This window comes from Dicentrarchus labrax, unplaced genomic scaffold (assembly GCF_905237075.1).
Source record: "Dicentrarchus labrax unplaced genomic scaffold, dlabrax2021, whole genome shotgun sequence".
NCBI lineage: Eukaryota > Metazoa > Chordata > Actinopteri > Moronidae > Dicentrarchus > Dicentrarchus labrax.
In genome coordinates, this window is record NW_026136721.1 from 19,793,339 (window position 1) to 19,814,688 (window position 21,350).

The 21,350-nt window shown below is 39.0% G+C and overlaps 1 protein-coding gene across 1 annotated transcript in view; it reads left to right on the forward strand.

The window, feature by feature from the left end:
• usp43a (ubiquitin specific peptidase 43a) overlaps positions 1-20,673 on the forward strand; it is a 106,148-nt gene extending 85,475 nt beyond the window's left edge. Inside the window, exons 12-16 of the mRNA XM_051384193.1 lie at positions 2,703-2,822; positions 7,998-8,247; positions 10,689-10,847; positions 14,453-14,614; positions 14,721-20,673. Coding sequence (XP_051240153.1) covers positions 2,703-2,822; positions 7,998-8,247; positions 10,689-10,847; positions 14,453-14,614; positions 14,721-15,874 — 1,845 coding nt within the window. The 3' untranslated portion in view covers positions 15,875-20,673. The remainder of the gene's footprint in view (positions 1-2,702; positions 2,823-7,997; positions 8,248-10,688; positions 10,848-14,452; positions 14,615-14,720) is intronic.
• The last annotated feature ends 677 nt before the right edge of the window (positions 20,674-21,350 follow it).

A 21,350-nucleotide genomic window follows, 5' to 3' on the forward strand; every position in this document is an offset into this window, starting at 1 on the left:
CATGTACATTTGATGACATGGCGCTATACAAGTACAAGTCCATTAACCATTAACCATTAATTAACTACATCCACACACATACACAGAACACACAGAGTTCAGTGATTGAGCATGCCTAAAAATGCTGGGCTGTGGTCTGGATAAGGAAGAGAAGATGACATAACTTTGGTAAATGAGAAAAGGAAACACGTTTTTAAAATGACAATGCGTAACTTGTAACACACTGTTTCAGAAAATAACAGACAAATAAATTCTAGAAACTAATAATAAAAAAAACATAATGATGATACTGCCTTGGAGGATAAGAGGTAGGATTTGTACAAAACAAGGAAGGAAGCTACATTAGTTTTGTCATGACCAATAAATGTGATGACAACTCAGAGCCGTAATGATTGCGTACAACCCTGCTCACCGTGAATTTATGGACTGTAAAAACATCACCAATTACTGACTGAAATGAGCCTGTGAAACGGAAGTGCAGTGTAATAACTAACTGCTGCACAGCAGGGAGAGCTCAAGTGCCGTGTGGGGGCTGCTCCAAATGTGATCATCCAAAGTGCAGACAGCCAGTCAGATCTAACGAACAGCTGCTCATCACTTAAAATTTATTCCTCTCGTGAAATACTATTCTTGGCACAATTAAATTTTGTTGAATAAAAAATTAATTATGTAAATGTTGACATAGTAAGGGGGCAGGGGTGTGGTCTCTACTGCCATAGACTGAAGTCAAGGATCTTCATTCTGTCCCTATCTGTTGTTCTCACGCATTTATATCCACTCACTCATCTATTAGTATTTTGATTTAGAAGGAAAAAGGGCCAAACTTCTGTGTCAGTTTGCCTAATTAATAGTATATAACATAGACATTTAACAAATCTTAAGAAGGTTTCTATTTGTAGAGATCTGGAATGGCCTCTTGTCTCAGCAAGAGCGTCCTTGTTGTGTTTTTGAGGCTTATTGTACTTCTGATGATTTCATCTCTATTCATATAAAATCACAAAGGAAGCTGACTGGGTCCCCTATCCCCTGTTGTACAAGAATCTGCATTGTGTGTTTGTATTCAAACAGCCGGTCTCCAGCAAAACCCTACATTTTCCACCACGGTTCAGTCTCTGTGAGGTTTATATTGTTCTTTTGCCACCTGATTCAGTATGTCAGTCACAGTCAGCTCATTTAGCAAGAGGAAAACTCTCTGCAAGTCAGTCCCTGGAAAGGACACAGTCTTTACCTCATTTATACTGAAAAAGATTGGAAACAACATTTCATATTTTTGAAATGTAGCTTTTTCCACTAAACTCTGTCCATTGAGTGTCAGCCATAACAATCTCCAATCCATTGTCTTTTCTTGGCTCTCCTGTGTCTTATCACACACATAAGATATCCCACACACAATATCTATGGAATAAAACTGTTAGTTTAAATGATTTGTGTCTCCACACTCAATTTTTACACTTTTTCCCTGACTGAAGGCTGGGTTGGAGCGCTTACAATTTTTTTTGAGAAATATACATATATATATATATGTATATATTATATATATAATATTCAGGCTTTTGTTTTTTGTTTATTGAATGAGCGGCTCTTGCAATGTGTGGTGTGTGTTAGTTTTTTTATCATCTTTGTTATGAGTTTTATTGATGGTGATCTGGATGAAGTGAGACCACTTAATTCACTGTAGGTAATTACTCCTTGGTTGCAGCATGAATTCCCTTATCACTGAAGACTTACAAGAGCAGTGTGTAGGATTATGTAGAATCTAGCAGTGACAAACTAAACACTCCTGATACGCAGTTTTGCACTTTTCACACTTTTCGTTGCCACCGTAGTTTCTCCTTTGCGGTTGTAGGAGAAACAAGGGAGCTTGATCTGCAACTGAACAGCTAGATGCCACTAAACCCTACACATAGGTCTTTTAAGTTACACACCAACAGGAGACAAAGCGAGGCAGATGGCCACCCACCTAGAGCCGGGGTCTGCCCAAGGTTTCCTCCTCTTTGAAGGAAGTTTTTCAAGTAGGCCTTGCTCATGGTTGGAACTCTTGGGTCATATAGAGTATGTTCTAGACCTTCTCTCTTTGAAAAATTTCCTGAGATAACTTTTGTTATGAATTGGTGCTATACAAATAAAATTGAATTGAATTGAAAGAAGCAAATTTATTTCATGATCACCCCTGGACTCTTGGAGAGAGGCAATGGAGCCCTGCCTATAGCCATAGCAACAGCAACCATGATTAGCCATGAGACTAGTGTAGACTGGGGATCACTGACATTTGATATAGGCAGGATTTTGCTACAGCTTAAGGGCTATTGTCATGACTTGGATGAGTTCATTTTAAAACAATAACTTTTTTGAAGTCACTCATTCTTCCTCCGAGCACTGTGAAATGCAAACAAAGTCCTTTTCTTCCATACTTGAAAGATGTAAGCAGTGGGAAGATGTCAGTCAAACACAGGTGACCTAAGTAGTATAGAGCCTCTAAAGCAAGCAGAAACGGAGGCAGCAAACACATTTCACATTTTGCCTTCTTTTGACCAACTCCACTCCAGAAAACTCTAGTTCCAACTTCACAGATCAGGGCAGAGTTAATGAAAAACACATTAACACCTGCTTCCATGTAAGGACAATCCATCTGAAGTAAAAAATTCACAGTTTTATGTAATTTGTATAACCGTTTAATTGATTGATTCACTCACTGATTCCAGCTTGCCCCAGACGATGCCTGGAAGTGTCCCCACTGTAAGCAGCTTCAGCAGGGCATGGTGAAGATGAGCCTGTGGACTCTCCCTGACATACTGATCCTTCATCTCAAGCGCTTCCGACAGGTAGGTGAGCTGCAAAGTGGTCTCTTTACGAGGTAATCATATGTCCATATTGAATTTATAGCTGCCTATATACATATACTCATTGTTGCATCAAATATTCTGTAGATTGAAGGATTCAGGCTATAACAGTTCGAGAGGATGAGGCAGAGGTGAGATAAGATTGGAGGGCAGGCTGTTGCCCAGTTAGATGGGAATGTTGCCTCCAAAATACAATCAATAACATATCTCTTCATCATTGGACAGTAAAGAGTCAATCCCACATATCTTCTGTCACCATCTGTAACAAGTTTGTGTCTACCTAGAGCTGAGGGAGAACACATACACACATTAAGTGGTGTTGTATTCATTCAGGCTGTTAATTGAAGGGCAGAACGTAAATGAATGCAGCTGAGTACAACTTAGATAAATGAGAGGTGCTGCACAAACTAAACGCTGGGCCACGTTCTAACCACAAAACTTTTCCAGACAGCTCAGCATTAAACATTCTGCTAAGTCTTTCCATAGAGAGAGAAATCCCGACACATTACAGGAAGATAAACAAACAATAGAACTAATTAATATTTACCTGCCACTGCTCCTTCCCCTCCAACACACACATTTCAAATGCTTCTCACTGTGCTTTGCCTCACCATTCTGTATTGTCTGAGTTATCTGATGTAGACTCAGACGACATAGGCTGTTCTTATCAGGAATTGTCCTTCAGTTTGTCTGTGACTACCCATGCGATCATTAAAGAGCCCCCAAGTAAGACTATAGTCCTTAAGAAAATGTCTGATTAACACCCAATTGAGACCATGTCAGTAAAACAAAGTAAAGAACATAGATTTTTGGCAATGTGAAGAGGCACGGCTCTAGTGATGGCAGTCTTGGTTGGTTGGTTGGTCCATCTGTCCGTTCACTACTTTGGTCCAGACTGAAATATCTCAACTGGATGGATTTATAGATGGATTACTTTCTAGGTTTTTTAGATGTCATAACACATATCAATGTCATGGCCCAAGGGATGGCAATGTCAGTCTATGGGTCGGTCCACCTCAAAATGTCTTGAGAACTATTGGATGAATTGGTATTGATTGGTAACCTTGCACAGATGTTCATGGACCCCAATGTCTCCTAAAGACTTTGGCGATCTCATGACTTTTCTTTTAACTTGTGTAAAATATCTCAACATCTTCTGGTTGGATTGGCACAAACATCGGCTTGTTAGCATTGTCATTGTGAGCATGTTGCTGGGCTGGTGTGCCTCAGTACAGCTTCAGCCTCTAGCATGGCTGTAGACGATTGTATACTAAATGCACATACAATATACTGCGACAATTAGTTTATAATACATATTGTTGACAAACCGTGTGTGGCTTGCAATTGGGACACCCCAGGGTCTCAAGAAATCTTGACATGTCACAGTAGAAAAAGTACAGCTGTAAATTATACTATTAATGGTGGCTGAATTCCCTTAAGCAGCTTCAGTTTCAGAGCCCTGGTGATGTGCATTCTGGCTGTCTGTCACACTGTCATGGCTCACTGGGACACTTAAACAGAACGGCACCATCATTAATGTTAATAGTAACACCTGTGCTTTTCCTACTATGACAAGTCAAAATCTAAATGTCAAAAAGTCTACTTCAAACTGCTGTGCAATTCATGAGCACCAATAACAACCTCTGCAGTACACAGTCACATTGGAGCCAACCTCTCATACTCTGGGACAAACTCCAACACAGTAGCATTCACTCATTAGTGTCCCCACACTAGAAACGTCCACAAATAGTGGCTGCAGTGACTCCAGCCACTGCCCTGTGTCTTGTTTGGTTTAAGTGCCTCACTAGGGTGCCCTGGTAGCTGGTGCCCCATGTGCCAGGCCTGAGTGCTTGCTGCAGCAGCTATGGGTTTGACTTTGACAACACCAAGTGTAGTCCTTCAGAGCCGCATCCTTAACACCACAGGATAACGACTGTAACACACAAACCCCAACACTGCCACTCTGAACATACTAATTACAATGTATAAGCAACACGAAAATAATGAGCTGAGAAAAATGTTATGGAATCTTTTGTGGCACTGGTTAAGGTCGGAGGGTCTAATGAAAAACTGCATTGAAGTGCTTTATGGGAAGTGCCTGAAGAGTTAGGGTAAATGGGTGGCCTTTTAGTTATACAGTTATACAGTGGGTACGGAAAGTATTCAGACCCCTTTAAATTTTTCACTCTTTGTTTCATTGCAGCCATTTGCTAAAATCAAAAAAGTTCATTTTATTTCTCATTAATGTACACTCAGCACCCCATCTTGACAGAAAAAAAACAGAAATGTAGAAATTTTTGCAAATTTATTAAAAAAGAAAAACTGAAATATCACACGGTCATAAGTATTCAGACCCTTTGCTGTGACACTCATATTTAACTCACATGCTGTCCATTTCTTCTGATCCTCCTTGAGATGGTTCTGAGCCTTCATTGGAGTCCAGCTGTGTTTAATTAAACTGATTGGACTTGATTAGGAAAGGCACACACCTGTCTATATAAGACCTTACAGCTCACGGTGCATGTCAGAGCAAATGAGAATCATGAGGTCCAAGGAACTGCCCAAGGAACTCAGAGACAGAATTGTGGCAAGGCACAGATCTGGCCAAGGTTACAAAAGAATTTCTGCAGCACTCAAGGTTCCTAAGAGCACAGTGGCCTCCATAATCCTTAAATGGAAGAAGTTTGGGATGACCAGAACTCTTCCTAGACCTGGCCGTCCAGCCAAACTGAGTAATCGTGGGAGAAGAGCCTTGGTGAGAGAGGTAAAGAAGAACCCAAAGATCACTGTGGCTGAGCTCCAGAGATGCAGTAGGGACATGGGAGAAAGTTCCACAAAGTCAACTATCACTGCAGCCCTCCACCAGTCGGGGCTTTATGGCAGAGTGGCCCGACGGAAGCCTCTCCTCAGTGCACGACATATGAAAGCCAGCATAGAGTTTGCCAAAAAACACATGAAGGACTCCCAGACTATGAGAAATAAGATTCTCTGGTCTGATGAGACCAAGATTGAATTTTTTGGCGTTAATTCTAAGCGGTATGTGTGGAGAAAACCAGGCACTGCTCATCACCTGCCCAATACAATCCCAACAGTGAAACATGGTGGTGGCAGCATCATGCTATGGGGGTGTTTTTCAGCTGCAGGGACAGGACGACTGGTTGCAATTGAAGGAAAGATGAATGCGGCCAAGTACAGAGATATCCTGGAAGAAAACCTCTTCCAGAGTGCTCAGGACCTCAGACTGGGCCGAAGGTTCACCTTCCAACAAAACAATGAGCCTAAGCACACAGCTAAAATAACAAAGGAATGGCTTCGGAACAACTCTGTGACCATTCTTGACTGGCCCAGCCAGAGCCCTGACCTAAACCCAATTGAGCATCTCTGGAGAGACCTGAAAATGGCTGTCCACCAACGTTCACCAACCAACCTGACAGAACTGGAGAGGATCTGCAAGGAAGAATGGCAGAGGATCCCCAAATCCAGGTGTGAAAAACTTGTTGCATCATTCCCAAGAAGACTCATGGCTGTACTAGCTCAAAATGGTGCTTCTACTCAATACTGAGCAAAGGGTCTGAATACTTATGGCCATGTGATATTTCAGTTTTTCTTTTTTAATAAATTTGCAAAAATTTCTACATTTCTGTTTTTTTCTGTCAAGATGGGGTGCTGAGTGTACATTAATGAGAAATAAAATGAACTTTTTTGATTTTAGCAAATGGCTGCAAAGAAACAAAGAGTGAAAAATGTAAAGGGGTCTGAATACTTTCCGTACCCACTGTATGTTTTAGTTACCGTCCATCTAATGGACGCTGCTGCACTGCTAAGGTCCTGCTTTGCCTACGCTACATCTTGGCCCTTCAATTTTAATGGTTCTCTTTATAATTGGTCTCTCCACCAACTTTATTGACAAACAAAGTTATATCATATTCTGTTAAATATATAATAGCATACATTTTACTTACTATATAATAGAATATTCTCTTTATTTAAAACATATTGTACTTTCTGATCAGTGTCTCCATCTCAAAGTTATGGGGTACCATTTGTCTGACTATGCAAATGCAAGTGCTTTATTTTTCTTTTTGTACACACATCACTGCCCATCAAAATGTATGTGCACGTCACTGCCCGATGGCACTGCTCACCTTGGCCACGTCCAGAAGGACACAGTCCAGCTTCTATCAAGGTGCTTCATTTCACAGCTGGCACATTCGGCAAACATATCCCTACTTTATCTAGCTGGCACCACCTTCCAAACACCTTCTGTCTCGCTGCCCCCCGGAGAATTCATACCAGATAACATTACTGCAGCCAAGGTTAAGTTCAGCTATCCCTCTACCCTTGTCCAGTGCTTGACTGGCAGCCCTCTGCTTCTCCTCACTGATCGTGGTCTAAGGTGACAGCATGTTGAGCTCTGAGCCCAGTCAGGCTAAACCCTAGCCAACCCCTTCAGGCACTTGCCTGTAAGCTCCCATCCATTGTGATTTCCCTCCACTGACCAATGTGATTTTTCTCAGTGTTGGCATTAGAATATAGTCGATTATTCTATTTGACTGTGCCATAGATGTTCATAGGAGACGCCAGCGTTTGGCATGACACAGTTGGCTGTGGGGGTGTGCAGACCTGTACGTTATAATAACATGCCAATCCCAGGAGGGACAGTGGGTCTTCAATATTAAAGCGTAATTTGGAGGGCAAATCCATACCGAGTGATGTTGGGCAGAAAATCGCTGCTGCACTTCTCTTAGTGGCTTCAAGCCTTCTTACATGTCTGATCATTTCCGATTACACCCAGTAGTTCAACAGAAAGTTACAATCAGATGGGGTTCTTTTCTATCTTTTTCTAATACAATTAAAAGAAAACAGTCATGCTGTGATAGGGTAGTGGTCAAAAGTACACAAACATCCTTGTAGACACCTGTGTAGCTAGTTTTCTACCACATGTGATTAGTTTTTGTATATATAAACTAGATATAGTTTTGTATTATGCATTATTTTATTTTCTGCAACATTCATTTGATAGCAGATAAAATGTAAATTCCGTGTTGAATTTATTTCCATTAAAGCCACTACATACATTTTCACATAAAAATGTGTGTTATTTTTCATGCCTGCAAATATTTCTACTGTATATATGAATAAGAAATGTTGAAACAGGTGGGCGAACGGAGGAACAAGCTGTCAACCCTGGTGCGTTTCCCCTTGACTGGTTTGGACATGGCCCCCCATGTAGTAAAGAGGAGTCAGAGTATAAGGAACCTGAACTTAGGGGCTTGGCCACCTTCCTGGAAGCAGCCCTCAGGCCAACACCACCAACCTGCTGACATGATCCTCCCCCACGACTATCTGTACGACCTTTACGCTGTGTGTAACCATCATGGAGGAATGCACGGAGGACATTATACTGGTAAGGAATTTGGTGATACAATACTTTATTGACTACATAATAACTGTCTGTTAAAGGTCAAGAAATGGAATATAATATATAGTATAAGTATGTTTACATTAGTGTATAATCACATTAAAATAAAAGTCCACTGTGTTGAACCACCATGTTTCTACAGTTGCCCAGAATGGACAAACAAAACAATGCTATGGAACATTTCAGTTCCAGTCTATTATAGTGCTGATGCTGTTAATGATGTAACACATCAGTCTGCTGCACTTATTCTGTTTAAATGGTCATATCAACTCCTCTCTAGCACATCTGGACTATAGTTTTCTAACAGAAGGATTCCAGTTTCTTTTACACTTAATTATGAGCAAATTTGAGGATAACAACATCATCTTGCAACAGAAATCAAAAAATTTGGAATTTAGGTACCAACACAGAGGGCAAGATGTTGTTCCGTCCCTGCCCTGGAGTGTCAAAGAGGAAAATATATCTGCTGATGCAGCCATTAAAACGTATAATGGGCCTAAGGTAATATATATAAAATTGGCTGCAACTTAACATTTATTAAATGTTACAGTTGAAGCTAAAGAAATATATATTTCGACTCATCTCATTGTTGGTAATGTTGGTAATGTGTGTGTAACATTTCAGAGGCTGTATTGGCATAAATGGAATATAATATTCATTGTTTTTAATTATTTGTATAAATATCTGAATATAGGAATTGTTATGTTTTTGTTACCTGTGGGTCACCATCTGTGGAGACGCATGGACAAATCAAACACTGGCTGTAGATAGGGTCATTTGCCTTTTTTTGTGCATTTTACAGCCACCGTATTTTCTCACACGTTCTTGTAAAAGGAGGGTGAAAGGAGTTGCAATCTGCAACTACACCCCTAAATGCCACTAAAACCTACACAATGGACCTTTAAGCTTCTCTTTGTTGGGTCTTCAATCAAATCTTAAAATCACAAGAATGGTGAACAGCCTTGTCATCACAAGTAGTGCAACAGTGTTGCAGTATTTGAACAAATCCCTTTCTTGTCCATTCAGTAATTTAGTCACATTGTTCAGTCATTATGCAAAGATCTCAGTGTCTCATTCTGGTAGCCAGTGTTGTTCAGTTGCAGAAAACATACTAGTCATAATCCTGTCTGTATTATTTGGTAACCTTTGATATTTATAGTCAGTGCTGAAACTTAATAAGGTGTTAAAACACACTCTTGATTGACAGATATTTCTTTTTCTACTTTCTCCCTACAGACCAAGTAATAATCCTGCTAGAGGAAGAAAAGCCTGTCAATGATTAACACTGAAAAACACAATATCCATTCTTTTATCCAAACACGAGAACTGAAAAACAAAAAGTGTCGTTCTGTCCCACTGCCCGTTGCACTCCCAGGAGTAAACTGGTGTAAATAGTAGTATTTTAAGCTTGGATAAAAGACTTGAAAAGTTTAAGTGTCTGTTTGGACACAACTCTTTGGCCACAATTTGAGTCTCTAATGCCCTTGAGATGTTGGCTCAGTAACACAAATCTATTACTCACGCAGGCAGTAATTGCAAGTGGTCAAGTAGGCTTCCACTTGTTTGATGTATTTCCAGTAATTGCCAACAATGCCCAATCAGCCGGCAAGACTGTCAATGTGTGGAAGATTTTCAGACCACACTGGGACATACTTGGTTAATGAGGTCTACCCTTTGCTCACCCTTATATAAAGTTTAAGGAACAGCCATACAGAATTACAATCAGCCAACAATACAATGAAAAAATATATCAGGGGGCTGAAGGACTAATAAAATAAAGTAAGCTGAAATGAACTAATGTTTCTATGTGAGACAGAATAACTGATAAAAGAAGAAAACATATACATGTTTAAACTATCTATAGATCAAACTATGCATGGACCAAAATTGTGTCTATGTCTGGATTCAAATTGATTTTAATAATTATTTATTATTTCCATTTCTAGTGTAGTATGGCATTCCTTCAACTTTTTGGAGACACCAGCAAGTATATAAGTGAAGGGTTCAGATGGCTAGCAGGATAGGAAACTTGACACAGATGAGGCAAGACCAGGTCTGTAATTGCTAGGGATGGTCGGTGAAGACATACAGCACTGAGGCAAATGAGTAGGAGAATAGGAGACAGCAGGAGATGTGGAGGATGGAGCAGTCGCCACTAGGACGGCTTTCTCGCACGGTTGCCTCTGTCTTTTATGGTACCTGAAACCTCTCCTATGAGTGTGTGTGGTTACTAGAGAGTTATATATACATACAATATATATACATTGTTTTTATGTGATACTACATATTGAAGCTTCTTTTTGACAATTTAGGTCTCTTCATAGGATTTACTGATAATAAATAACGTCAGCCTTATCCTTAAAGCTTTGTATATACTGTACGTTCAGTCGGCCATTGTTCATACTTGCTGTCATTTTCTAATCCAGCCTACTGTAGGAACTCAGTGGATGGACAGTGGTACAGCTACGATGACAGCAGTGTAGACTTGGTGCCAGAAGAAGAAGTATGTACCCGAGGAGCTTACATCCTTTTCTACCAGAGACGCAACACCATTCCTCCATGGTCGGCCAGTTCCTCCATCAGAGGTATGCTATCAACTGACTAACAAACAGGAAAACCGTTTTAATGGATAAAAAAGCACATGGAAGTGCCTGTTAGTACGACAAAATGTTTTTGAATTAATGTGTTCATTTTAAACATAAGCAAAGTACTACCTACACTACTACTCAACCATAAACACACAGGTCTTATACGTTCACTGGGCCATCTGAGAGTTACATTTGAGAGAGCTGACAGATTCTTTTCAACTTTTTAATATCCACCAGTCATTTTAACTATGTGTGGACATCAGGGCATACAAACTCATTGAAAATGTTCTTGCTGAACCTGCTCAACCATGAAATCCACTTTTTTTTCCTCCCCAAAAAAACTGTAACTGTTCAGTATTAGAATATTGTAAGAATATAAACGTTGTTTCTCCACGGGGTGAACCCATGAGTACACACTGTATAGTACTATAGGAATAATTATATTAATAAAACATTAACTTACTGTTTTCTCTGTAGACCTGGCCTATGAGTAACTCAGCAAAAAACCTTGAAACAGACCTTGAACAGAGCACAGTATGAACATTGCTCTGCCTTCTCCATTATTCAAAGCATTCATGTCCTATTAACAGTCATCATGTAATTATGAAATGTTCTTTTTACAAATGAATTACTGTATTCATGTTTCAGATAAATGCAGGCTAAGGTTTTTACTTGGCCAGGTTCTATAGAATATAGGGACAGTAGTTGACGTACCAGAGAGAAGTGAACATACAGAAATCTGTTGTTAACCACATTAGTATCTACTTAATAGAGGCTCATTTTGAAGAAGAATTTCTTCTTTCACGATTTTCCTCCCTTTTGAGTTGCTATGATACTAGTGGCTTTCGTGCCTTAAAGAAAGTTCAGAGTTGCAAGGGGCTTGTGGCTTACATTTAAAATCACTGTATTCTCACTGTACACTCACTCTCTGAATCCATGCATAATACATAACACACAAAGCATACCATAGTGCTGCTCACAGATCTGATATTTACTCCAAAACAAAACTTGGCTGGTCTTGGTTACATTAAGTAGCAGCTATTAGTTGCTTTAGGCGGATGGAGCTCTTTTCCACCTCTTTTCCCTTGTCATTAGGGACAAGAATTCTGGCTACAAAAACAAAGAAAGGGTCTTCCATAAATAATTTAAATAGAAGCACTTAAACAGCAGCTTACAACAAACCAATGACACATACATTAATCATGTCCCAATAATGTAAAACACCTGCTTGAAGGCACAATGGGGAGAACTGAGAGACACTAGAAAATATTGTATAAAAATATATTAAACTGCGTGACTCTAGGCTGTAGTGTAGCTGTGATACTACAAAATGCTGCTCTACATCTGCTGGATTCATACTAAAAAGCCTTATTATAGTATATTCCTATTGACAATCACTGTAGAAACTGCTTAACACAACTCAGCACACAGTTCTGAAACAAGAAAGTCATATATGCAAGAAAAAAAACATGGTGTATGTTTTTTAATGCTTTTATCTGCTTAATATCCATAATGTGCTTCCATACCCAGATGGGATTAAGTGTGCAGGCCACAATCATCAAATAATGAAGAAGCCGGGTCTTGGCTTTATAAGCATCAAAGACAAAAAAAAGCTGCAGCTTCCAGTATGGCCATCAGCATACTGTGTTACTGTGTACTAAGTGTTGTGCATAAACCTTAACTCAATAAATGCATTAAAAAATGCACTCAACCACTAGATAAAAAGGTAGATAGAAATAACAGTATGTGCAGCTCTCTGCCATCGATCGAGTTTGAGAGAGGGCGTATGAGTATGTGAATATGTGAGAAGGGTCACATTAATATGGCAAAACAGCAAACATGCAAATACTTTTAGTGAGTACAGAATAGATTTTTTTCTGCTCAAGCTAACTATTATTTTGTTGCGTATAATTTCTCTTTAAAATATAATTCATGTGCTTGCAATGTATTTTTTTCTCCAATTGCTCGCTCAGGAATGAGGAAATATAAGACCCTTTATAGAGCTGTGAAAGTTTAGTAGGGATAGAGAAGTATGGAGAATATAGAATTATTTGCTCAATAGTAAGTCAGTACCTTATATTAAAGTATTACATTATTACATAACATTAAGTAACATTGTTGACTTTCTATAGGACTACCTATACCAACCTACCAGCCTTAAAGCTGCTCTTTTAACAACCATTAAACCTTATTTTGCTTCTTGTCAACGTGACTTATCATCTTAAAGAGCTACTCAGTCATGTTTTATTGTGCACTAAAAGCAATACATCCAGGGCAGATTCCTTAGATTTAGATTCTTTGTCAATCACATGCATTATTGTCAAGCCAAATGGGTTTCATACAGTTTCATATGGTCTTACAACTGCTGTCCTCTTTTTTTTCTAAGACCAATGAATCACATGTTAACTGCCACTATGTCTATGCAAAGAGGCAAAAGTGAAGTACATCATGGCAGTCATGTATGCATCGGGATGAAACCTTTTGCCATGCTTACATAGACATATTTTTATTGCAATTAGTGATATTGTTTCCATGGCAGCCTGCTGAACTGAAAGTTTCATAAGATCAGTTACAGTGGCCGTGCAGTGTTTCAGTGAAGGGTTTTTTTCCTGTCCAGTGCAACACTTGCACCATAGACTAGTGTTACTCTTCCTTTCATTTCCCTGTGTAAGCTTCCTCCTCCCCCTCCTAATTGAAGAGATAGACAGAGATGATGCTTTTAAGGGACACCAGGAGGCACAAATAACAAAAACAAAAGCACTGCTTTTTGCAGGGAGAAACATGTTTGCTCACAACACTGGTACAGGCACGTACTTAATGTCAATTAACCTGACTCAGAACACCAAGCATTAGTACGCTCAATATAGGAGATACTGGCACACACAAACATTTTCCCCAGTATATTCACTCAAGTCCTGTACTTACCGTTACAGTTTTGATGGTTTTTACATTATATGTTAACCATAACCTTTATTTTATATTTGAGTGCGCTTTCATTTAAAAACTAATGGTTTTTTATAAGTCATAATACTGTTTCCCTGGTAACACCTGAGGTCCTTCCTAATACGTAGTGGCAGTGTAGGGACTTGTGTGTTATAGTCGCCATCCTGTGGTGTTCACAGGATGAGGTCCTGAAGGACTCAGTGTTGATTAGATTTTGTTTTCATTAAATTCACTGGAACTACTTAGTAGGTGTCCTACATCAGGTTTTAATGGAAACCCAGCAGCCATTAAGAATTGAATAATCACCCAGACCATAGTATAAATTGTGGTATGACTATATTTAGTTAAGTAAGGATTTGAATAATTTTGTTCCCCACTGCCACGGGTCTAATGGACCTGGAGTTCCTATCTCACTGTGTGTGTCTTTCCCTTGATTGTTTCTTTAAACAGGAATCCATTTTACACATGACATAGTTCTTAGAGACAAATATGACATTTGACAAAAGTTGTATAAAGCCTGACTCCAGTGGAAGCTTTTGGTTTTAATGTCCATCATGAGTCCAACAATGTTATGGAAGTGTAATGCAAAATTGGTGAAATAGTCTTTTATGGTTTATATTCCTCCTCTGAACTCTCTCTTCCCTCTGTGTGTCACAAAGGATCCACAAGTTCATCAATGTCAGACCACTGGCTAATCCGGCTGACAGGGGACAGTAAGAGAGGCAGTCTAGTCTCTCGATCTTCCACCACCTGCCCATCTTCCATACCTGACTCGCCTGAGTCTCCAGTCTTCCTTGAAAATTGTACTAAGGAGGAAAGAGGTAAGCGGCCACAGCCAGGATTTGCCCTAATCAGTTGAGTAGCTTATTCTGTGTAAAGGTGAATTTGGATGTAAACCAAAAACATTTTCCTCTTCTTAATTGTTAGGGGGGTTTGAGAGCAGGCCATTAATCAGGGGTCTTCAGGGACGCAGCGTGAGCATGAGAGCCCCCAGCAAGACCAAGGACACCCTGAGCAAAGTGCTTCCCCTCCGCTGGTCCTTTGGTTCAAAGGACAGACGGAAACCTGACCCAGTACCTCCATCTGTCCAAGATCCTGCCCCTGTGGAGCTGGTACAGTACTTGGAATCTGGCCGGCGGCCCCGGTGCACAAAGGATTCAATAGTAACATTGATGAGCGAACCACGCAGCACAAAGGAAGCTGCTGATGGCCAGGCTGCAACCAATCTCCGATCTTCCAGTCTTGGGAGCATAAGTTGTGTTGGTAAGGCAGGAGACGAGTATCCACAAGTCCCAGAGGGCCAGAGGAGGCCATCAGATAAGACAGCCAGCTTGAGACGCAGCAAGGGGAGCCAGACAAGAGATGAGAGCATTACAAATATCAGCAGTAGCTCCAGCAGCAACACCCTCACCAGGAAGAAGGATGCCAGGAGGCAGAGCTCCTCCAAAGCTCCCCAGGATACTGAGACAAAAAAGAGTTCCAGTGCTGGAGTTCAGCCCAGCTACAGTACTCCCAGCCTTCATGATGGTACTCTGAGAAGACAAAAGGGGGACAGGGCTGATAGGGAACACCACGGTACATATGAAGGAAACTCTAAGACCAAGAAAGGGGACGTGCCCAAGAGCCATGAGGGACTACTCTCCTTCTTCAAAGGTAACTTCCTGAAGAAGGATAAGGACTCGAGGAAGTCTAAGGAGGGTGAGCCACAGAAAGGAGGAGGTGAGGAAGGAGGGAGAAGGACCATCTCTAGGCTGTCACTGTCCAACGGAACAGCAGGAGGAGGAACTGGGGTGGAAGGAGGCAAGTCTAATGGATCAGGCCATCGTGATGAGCTGGCAAATGGGAAGGTGGGACGAACCACGGCTGACATCAAACGCTCCCAGAGCTCCTCCAACATCCCCACCAAAGCGGAGCATAGCATGCGCAGGACAGCATCTTTGCATCGTAATGGGATGTCTACAGCCCCAGCACCATCACGTAGCCTGACTTCAGACAAACCCTCTTATGGCACCCTGCAGAGGACTCGTTACAGCACAACCTCACTGGGACGCAAAAGGACAGTCCCTGAGTCCAGCTTCTGACCCAGAGATATTTATCACATTCACACATACACAAAGCCTTTTATCTGTCATACAGTGAATGACGTCCAATCTCTGACATCAAAGCAATAGAGCTCAGTTCACAGTGGTATGCCTTTTTGTTCCCTGAAATTGAACTGGCTGAAATGGTTTGCACCATGGAGTTGAGAGACATGAAGCAGATGAAGGTCCTTAAATGCTGGGATATAAGGAGCAGAATTAAATGTCCATCAAACGTTAGAGGGAGTCCATTTTTATTCTGTTTTTTATAACTTAAAACAAGTGCCTGAGCAATGAATATGCAGTTTAGACCAATGAGTTTGTCTGTTTAGCACTGGAAGCATGGAATCGCTTACACAAACACATGCACATACAAGCATACTATCCACATTTGTGTCTTATTACTGTGGTTTGAGTGTTGGAATTCATCATTCCATTTTGAATTCTTATGGTTGTGTGCTTACAATCAAGGCACACTGATTGTGTTCATTTATAGGACTGTAATGTGTTCACTTGATTAATGTTGGTCCTTTAAGCTGCAGTTTCTGATTAACATCAATTATCCATCTTTAATCCCTTGTTTAATGTTTATTTAAAGTTCAGAATGGCCTTTTTTTTTATGAAGCATTGAATTATCCCTATGTGACCTACACTGCAGTTGTTGTTTATCCCGAGTTTAACCTGCATTGGAAGTACCATGACCTCTAACTGTAATAACTCACTGGGATTGGTATTCTGTAGACTCACTGACCTTGGTCTCTTAATCATTGTTTGGCAAAGTTTCCCTACTAGGACCAGTAGCGCTTTCACTTTATAGCTGAGCCTGATTAACCTCCCTGTGACGGAAGTGAATTTAGAAAATACTTTTGTCTGCTGTGAAGTGTTATATTAATGCAGATGGATAATGTTTTACACCTTTTATATAACATCTCTTAATCATACTGAATGCATTCCGTATTTTTTTCTTCTACTATTTGGTGTAATCACCTTATTTAATTGTTTCTTCGTTTATGATTCCCTGTGATTTCCAGAAGGTATCAACCATCACACAGTTAATAAGGTTAGCTGTGTTATAGGAAGGTTGTGACCGGAATTAGCACCAAAAAAGAGTGGGAGTTTTTCTCCTGCATCTCATGCTGTTCTACTGAAGCTGTGGTTGCTAGAAAAATGTTCCCTCTTACATGATTTTTGATCCACATTTTTTTAATGTGCCATCAAAGGGGCAACTCTAGGAAATTACTCCTTGGTAATTGATTTTTGTGAATTTTCACCTGTTAGTTCATAGCCTAACATTGACCAAATTTGACCAGTGTTCAGAAAAAGAGAAATAAAAATAATACTCCACAAAATGCCAAAAAGGGGGAAAGTTGGTCAGTGTTTGGAGTTTTACCTTTATTAATTCCTTCTTTAAACAGTCGAAGCCCAGATTAAAACAAATTTAAAAATGAGAAATAGAAGACACATTTTTATTTTTCCTTTTTATGTAAGCATTTACTGTGTTTACTTTACACTATACCTAGCTGTCAACTAGTGTGTCTGTTTGTACACCTTCTTGCAGCACAATACATCCCTTAAAAATGCATTCAGTCACAAATGTAACTATTTGTTCAGTCAATAGTAGTGTCCCTCCAGCTGGATGGCCCACAGAAAACAATTTTTAACGTTAAAGACAAGACTAAGCTCCACCCATGGTCCCACCTCCCAGTCTGTGATTGGACAGTTTTTCATTTTGGCATGGACAATGAGTTTCTATTTCAAAAAAGAAAAAGCTCCCCTTAGCCTCCTCGTGAAAACTAATGAGTGCTCTGCATTTAGTATTTGCAGGTCTCTCTCTCAAGTTCTTGCAGTTCCCTTTGTGAATCCGGCATAATGAAGGTTTTGCTGTGCACTTTTCACAGGGTAGAGTATTATAATAAACTATGATAATGTTCATGTCCTGAGAGATTAATTAATGCTCTCTGCAAAATTTATTTTTGGGAACATGCAAGCATATTTAATTTAATTTCATGTAATCTGTGTTATTTTTGCTGAATTGGACCATGTTTTTTTTCCAGTATGAACTTGCTTCCAATTTAAATGGTTAGTTGTTTACTGTTATGAAATACACAGTAAAACTACACTCTAAAGTCACTTACAAAACTGGTGGAGGAAAGCAGATTGTTAATTTCATTTTCCTGGCACAGATGTCCTCAGCCACATAATTGAGATATTATATTATATATATTTAATAAGCAGCCTCCAAAATTGCTGTGCTATAACTGAACAGTCAATATATTGGGATGGAGTATTCAGTCCAGTGGACCAGTTATCCACTTGTAGAATGTAAAAGACATAGCATAATCATCACATCTTAGATAATCTTTTGTTTATATACATGCAGTCAGTTGACTGCATAAATTAAAAAAAAAAATGTATTAAAACATTAGAAAGAGGTAGTTTATTCACATCAGCTAAACTATGTCCGATCACGTATTGACAGTATTCACATTTGAATGTGAGTATGATATGCCTTCAATTACAGTTTTTTCAAAAGTGTAACAGCAGCCTTCAGAATTCTCTTTTGACTCAGTCTTAATGAGAACAAGTAACCCCACAAAGTCACCTAGATTGAGAGACTCTGCACAAACAAAACCAGAGTTAAAAATTTGCTGCAAATAGTGTATATTATTCAAGGCTTTTCATGATGCCTCACGTCGATCTTACATTAAATCCCAGTTCAAAGAATATCACTGTTACACTTTAAAGTTAACAAGCATGTTGTTTTTATCGGGAAGGATACCTATGAAAATCAAAGAGTTGAAGCAAATGGAAGCCAGTTTTCTATGCAGATCATCAGTTTGTAGCTCATTGCGTTTTATTAACACGTTGAACACTTGAATTAACAATTTATCATGTTTATGCCAAGGATAAAAGCTTCTGTTTCTTATGAACGACGATACTAAAGAGCGCTCTGCTTTCGAGTCTGTGACGCGTGAAATTCTTTATTTCAGAGGGGAAGGTTAGGTATCACATAGTGCAGCCATTATTTTATGTGTTAGGAGATGTCTACTTTCCCTACTAAATAACTCTCCAACTGCTTCAACTAGTTGTACTGTTTGCGTTTTATGTTAGATTTTACTAGCCAAATCAGGGAAACTCAATGACTAAATTTTCCAGAATGTAATGGGCAGCCATGAAAGAAAAAAAAAATATTTTTTTTAAAAATTCTAATAGTAAATCTTTAGATTCCTTTTGCCTCTAGTTTAATTCTCAACACCTATATTGTACAAAACTCTTAAACAACATTCATACATTTTCTTAAAAGGGTGCCTGAGATTTCCCCAAAACGTTACTCACAGATAGCATCATCATTTAACGGTCTTGCAGATAGATGTCTAATGTTTCTATTGTTATCCTCAAACCAAAAAGGCCATGCTGACAAGGAATTAATTTTGCTGGAGGCATTAGTCATAGCTTTGATTAATGGAACACTTTGTTGGAAAAAGCCTTTTTCTTTTCAGCGTGATTTTTTCAGAATATTTTTTATTTCTGCAACAAATTAGTAAAAATATGTGGGGTGTGTGTTGATTCAACTACTAAGACAATGTACTGAGTGTGTTGACTCTCACACAACCCTTAAAAGAACACACATTACATTATTACTTTCAGTGAGCTCTAATTTATTTTTATTTTGAGCCCTTTTCTAAGTGTCTAAGCAATAATAGTTGAATGTCTTATTCATTAGTGTTCTGAAGTGCTGTTATGAAATAAAACTTGTTCTTTGAGAGGGCGCATGGAAAGTTGAAGAAGCCAAACAGCAGATGTTCAAATCAAAACTCAACACTCAATACATTATTAAATCACAAAGTGAGATACTTGTGTTTCTCCCTTTAATGTAACCGTACAATGAACCGTAAAAATGAATTCAGAAAAAGGCTGAAATTACTACAATCACATAGTTGTTAAAATAACACACTGTAGCCAGAGATTTGTGCTCTTAAAAGCCGAGTGCCCATGAATTGCAGGGACAGGATGACAGCTGTGGCTTTGTATTAAGCTAAATTAATGTATGTATTCATATTGACGCTCTATGTTGTTCATACTGAAATTGTGTGAATTAATGCATGAAAAATCAGTACTCTTAGTATACTGTCTAGAGCGCCCAGAGAGGATTAAAAATAATTCAAATTGTGGAATAATTTCTTCACCTTCTTTAAATATATAAAATCTATGAATCTGAATGAGAAAAAAAATACACACTTTTACAAAGCTGACCATTTCCATCTTTTCAGTACATTTTCCTACATCCAGCGTAAAACACCAAGTCAAAGCACATTCAGAAGTAGCAAATAATCACTGATAAATTGACTTGTATTTTGTTTTTCTGAATACAGTTTAAATTAAATTAAAAAGGTTGTTTCTGGTTTTCTTTGCATGGCTCAATCCACTAATGGCCACATAATATACACAATGTTTACTCTGCCAAACTGAGCACTGCTGTTGATTGTTAACACAATTTTTGTGAAATGTGGTTTGAAGATGTTTTTATATGCAATTTTTCTACATTTTATTAAAAAACAAAACAAATTGATGTATATATTTGTGGATACACACAGGTAGAACTTTGTGGGTGTGTGTGTGAAAGAGAGAGAGAGAGAGAGAATAAATAAGCTTATTATAAATGACATTTGACCTGTTGCTTTCATAAGGATGTAACAAGTATGCTTTCACTGTAAAACAACAGTTTCTGCCAGAATTGTCTGTACATGATGGTATATTATTTTATTTTTCAATACAATAAATAAAAAAGGAATTATTTATGACTATGGGTGCTCAGTTAATACCTTTTATTGAACCAACTGCAACCAAGCAGTGTAATATTTTAACAGAGGATGCAAGACTGGCACTAAAACAACACTTATTCTATCGAGAAAAAAAAGCACAAGAAGCTAGCCACACAGTTATAGTAGCTGTAGTTCTAAGTAAGCTAAAATTCACTCCGAGCAGACGTCAGGACAAAGTTGAGCAATATTAACATGCCTTCTGTTGATTCCAACACAACCTCTGCAAACTTAGAGTGCTACACAACAGAAAGATCCATCTTTTCTCAGTGCCACAGGAACCAGAAAGGTTTTACAAAAGCATCCCACAGCCAAAGTAGTCTCCACTGGTGTGTGAATCATACATACAAAATGATGCGCTGCTGAGAGTTGTTTTCACAGACACAAGAAACTTGGGACTCCACTTGGGGATACAGCTGATCAGCCAAGGCAACTGCTGACCATCAGGATATACAGTAATAGAAGGAAGCGTTTGTTGTTGAGTTAAAGGTCCAGTGTGTAACATTTTTTGTCAGAAATTGAAAATTATATGCATGTCTATGTAAATCCTACATACAGTATTTCAAATCAAAAAAACTATCTAATCTATCTATTCATCTGGAAGATATTTTATTCAAGGTAAAATATTTATTTATTTAATATGTATGGCTCTTACTGGC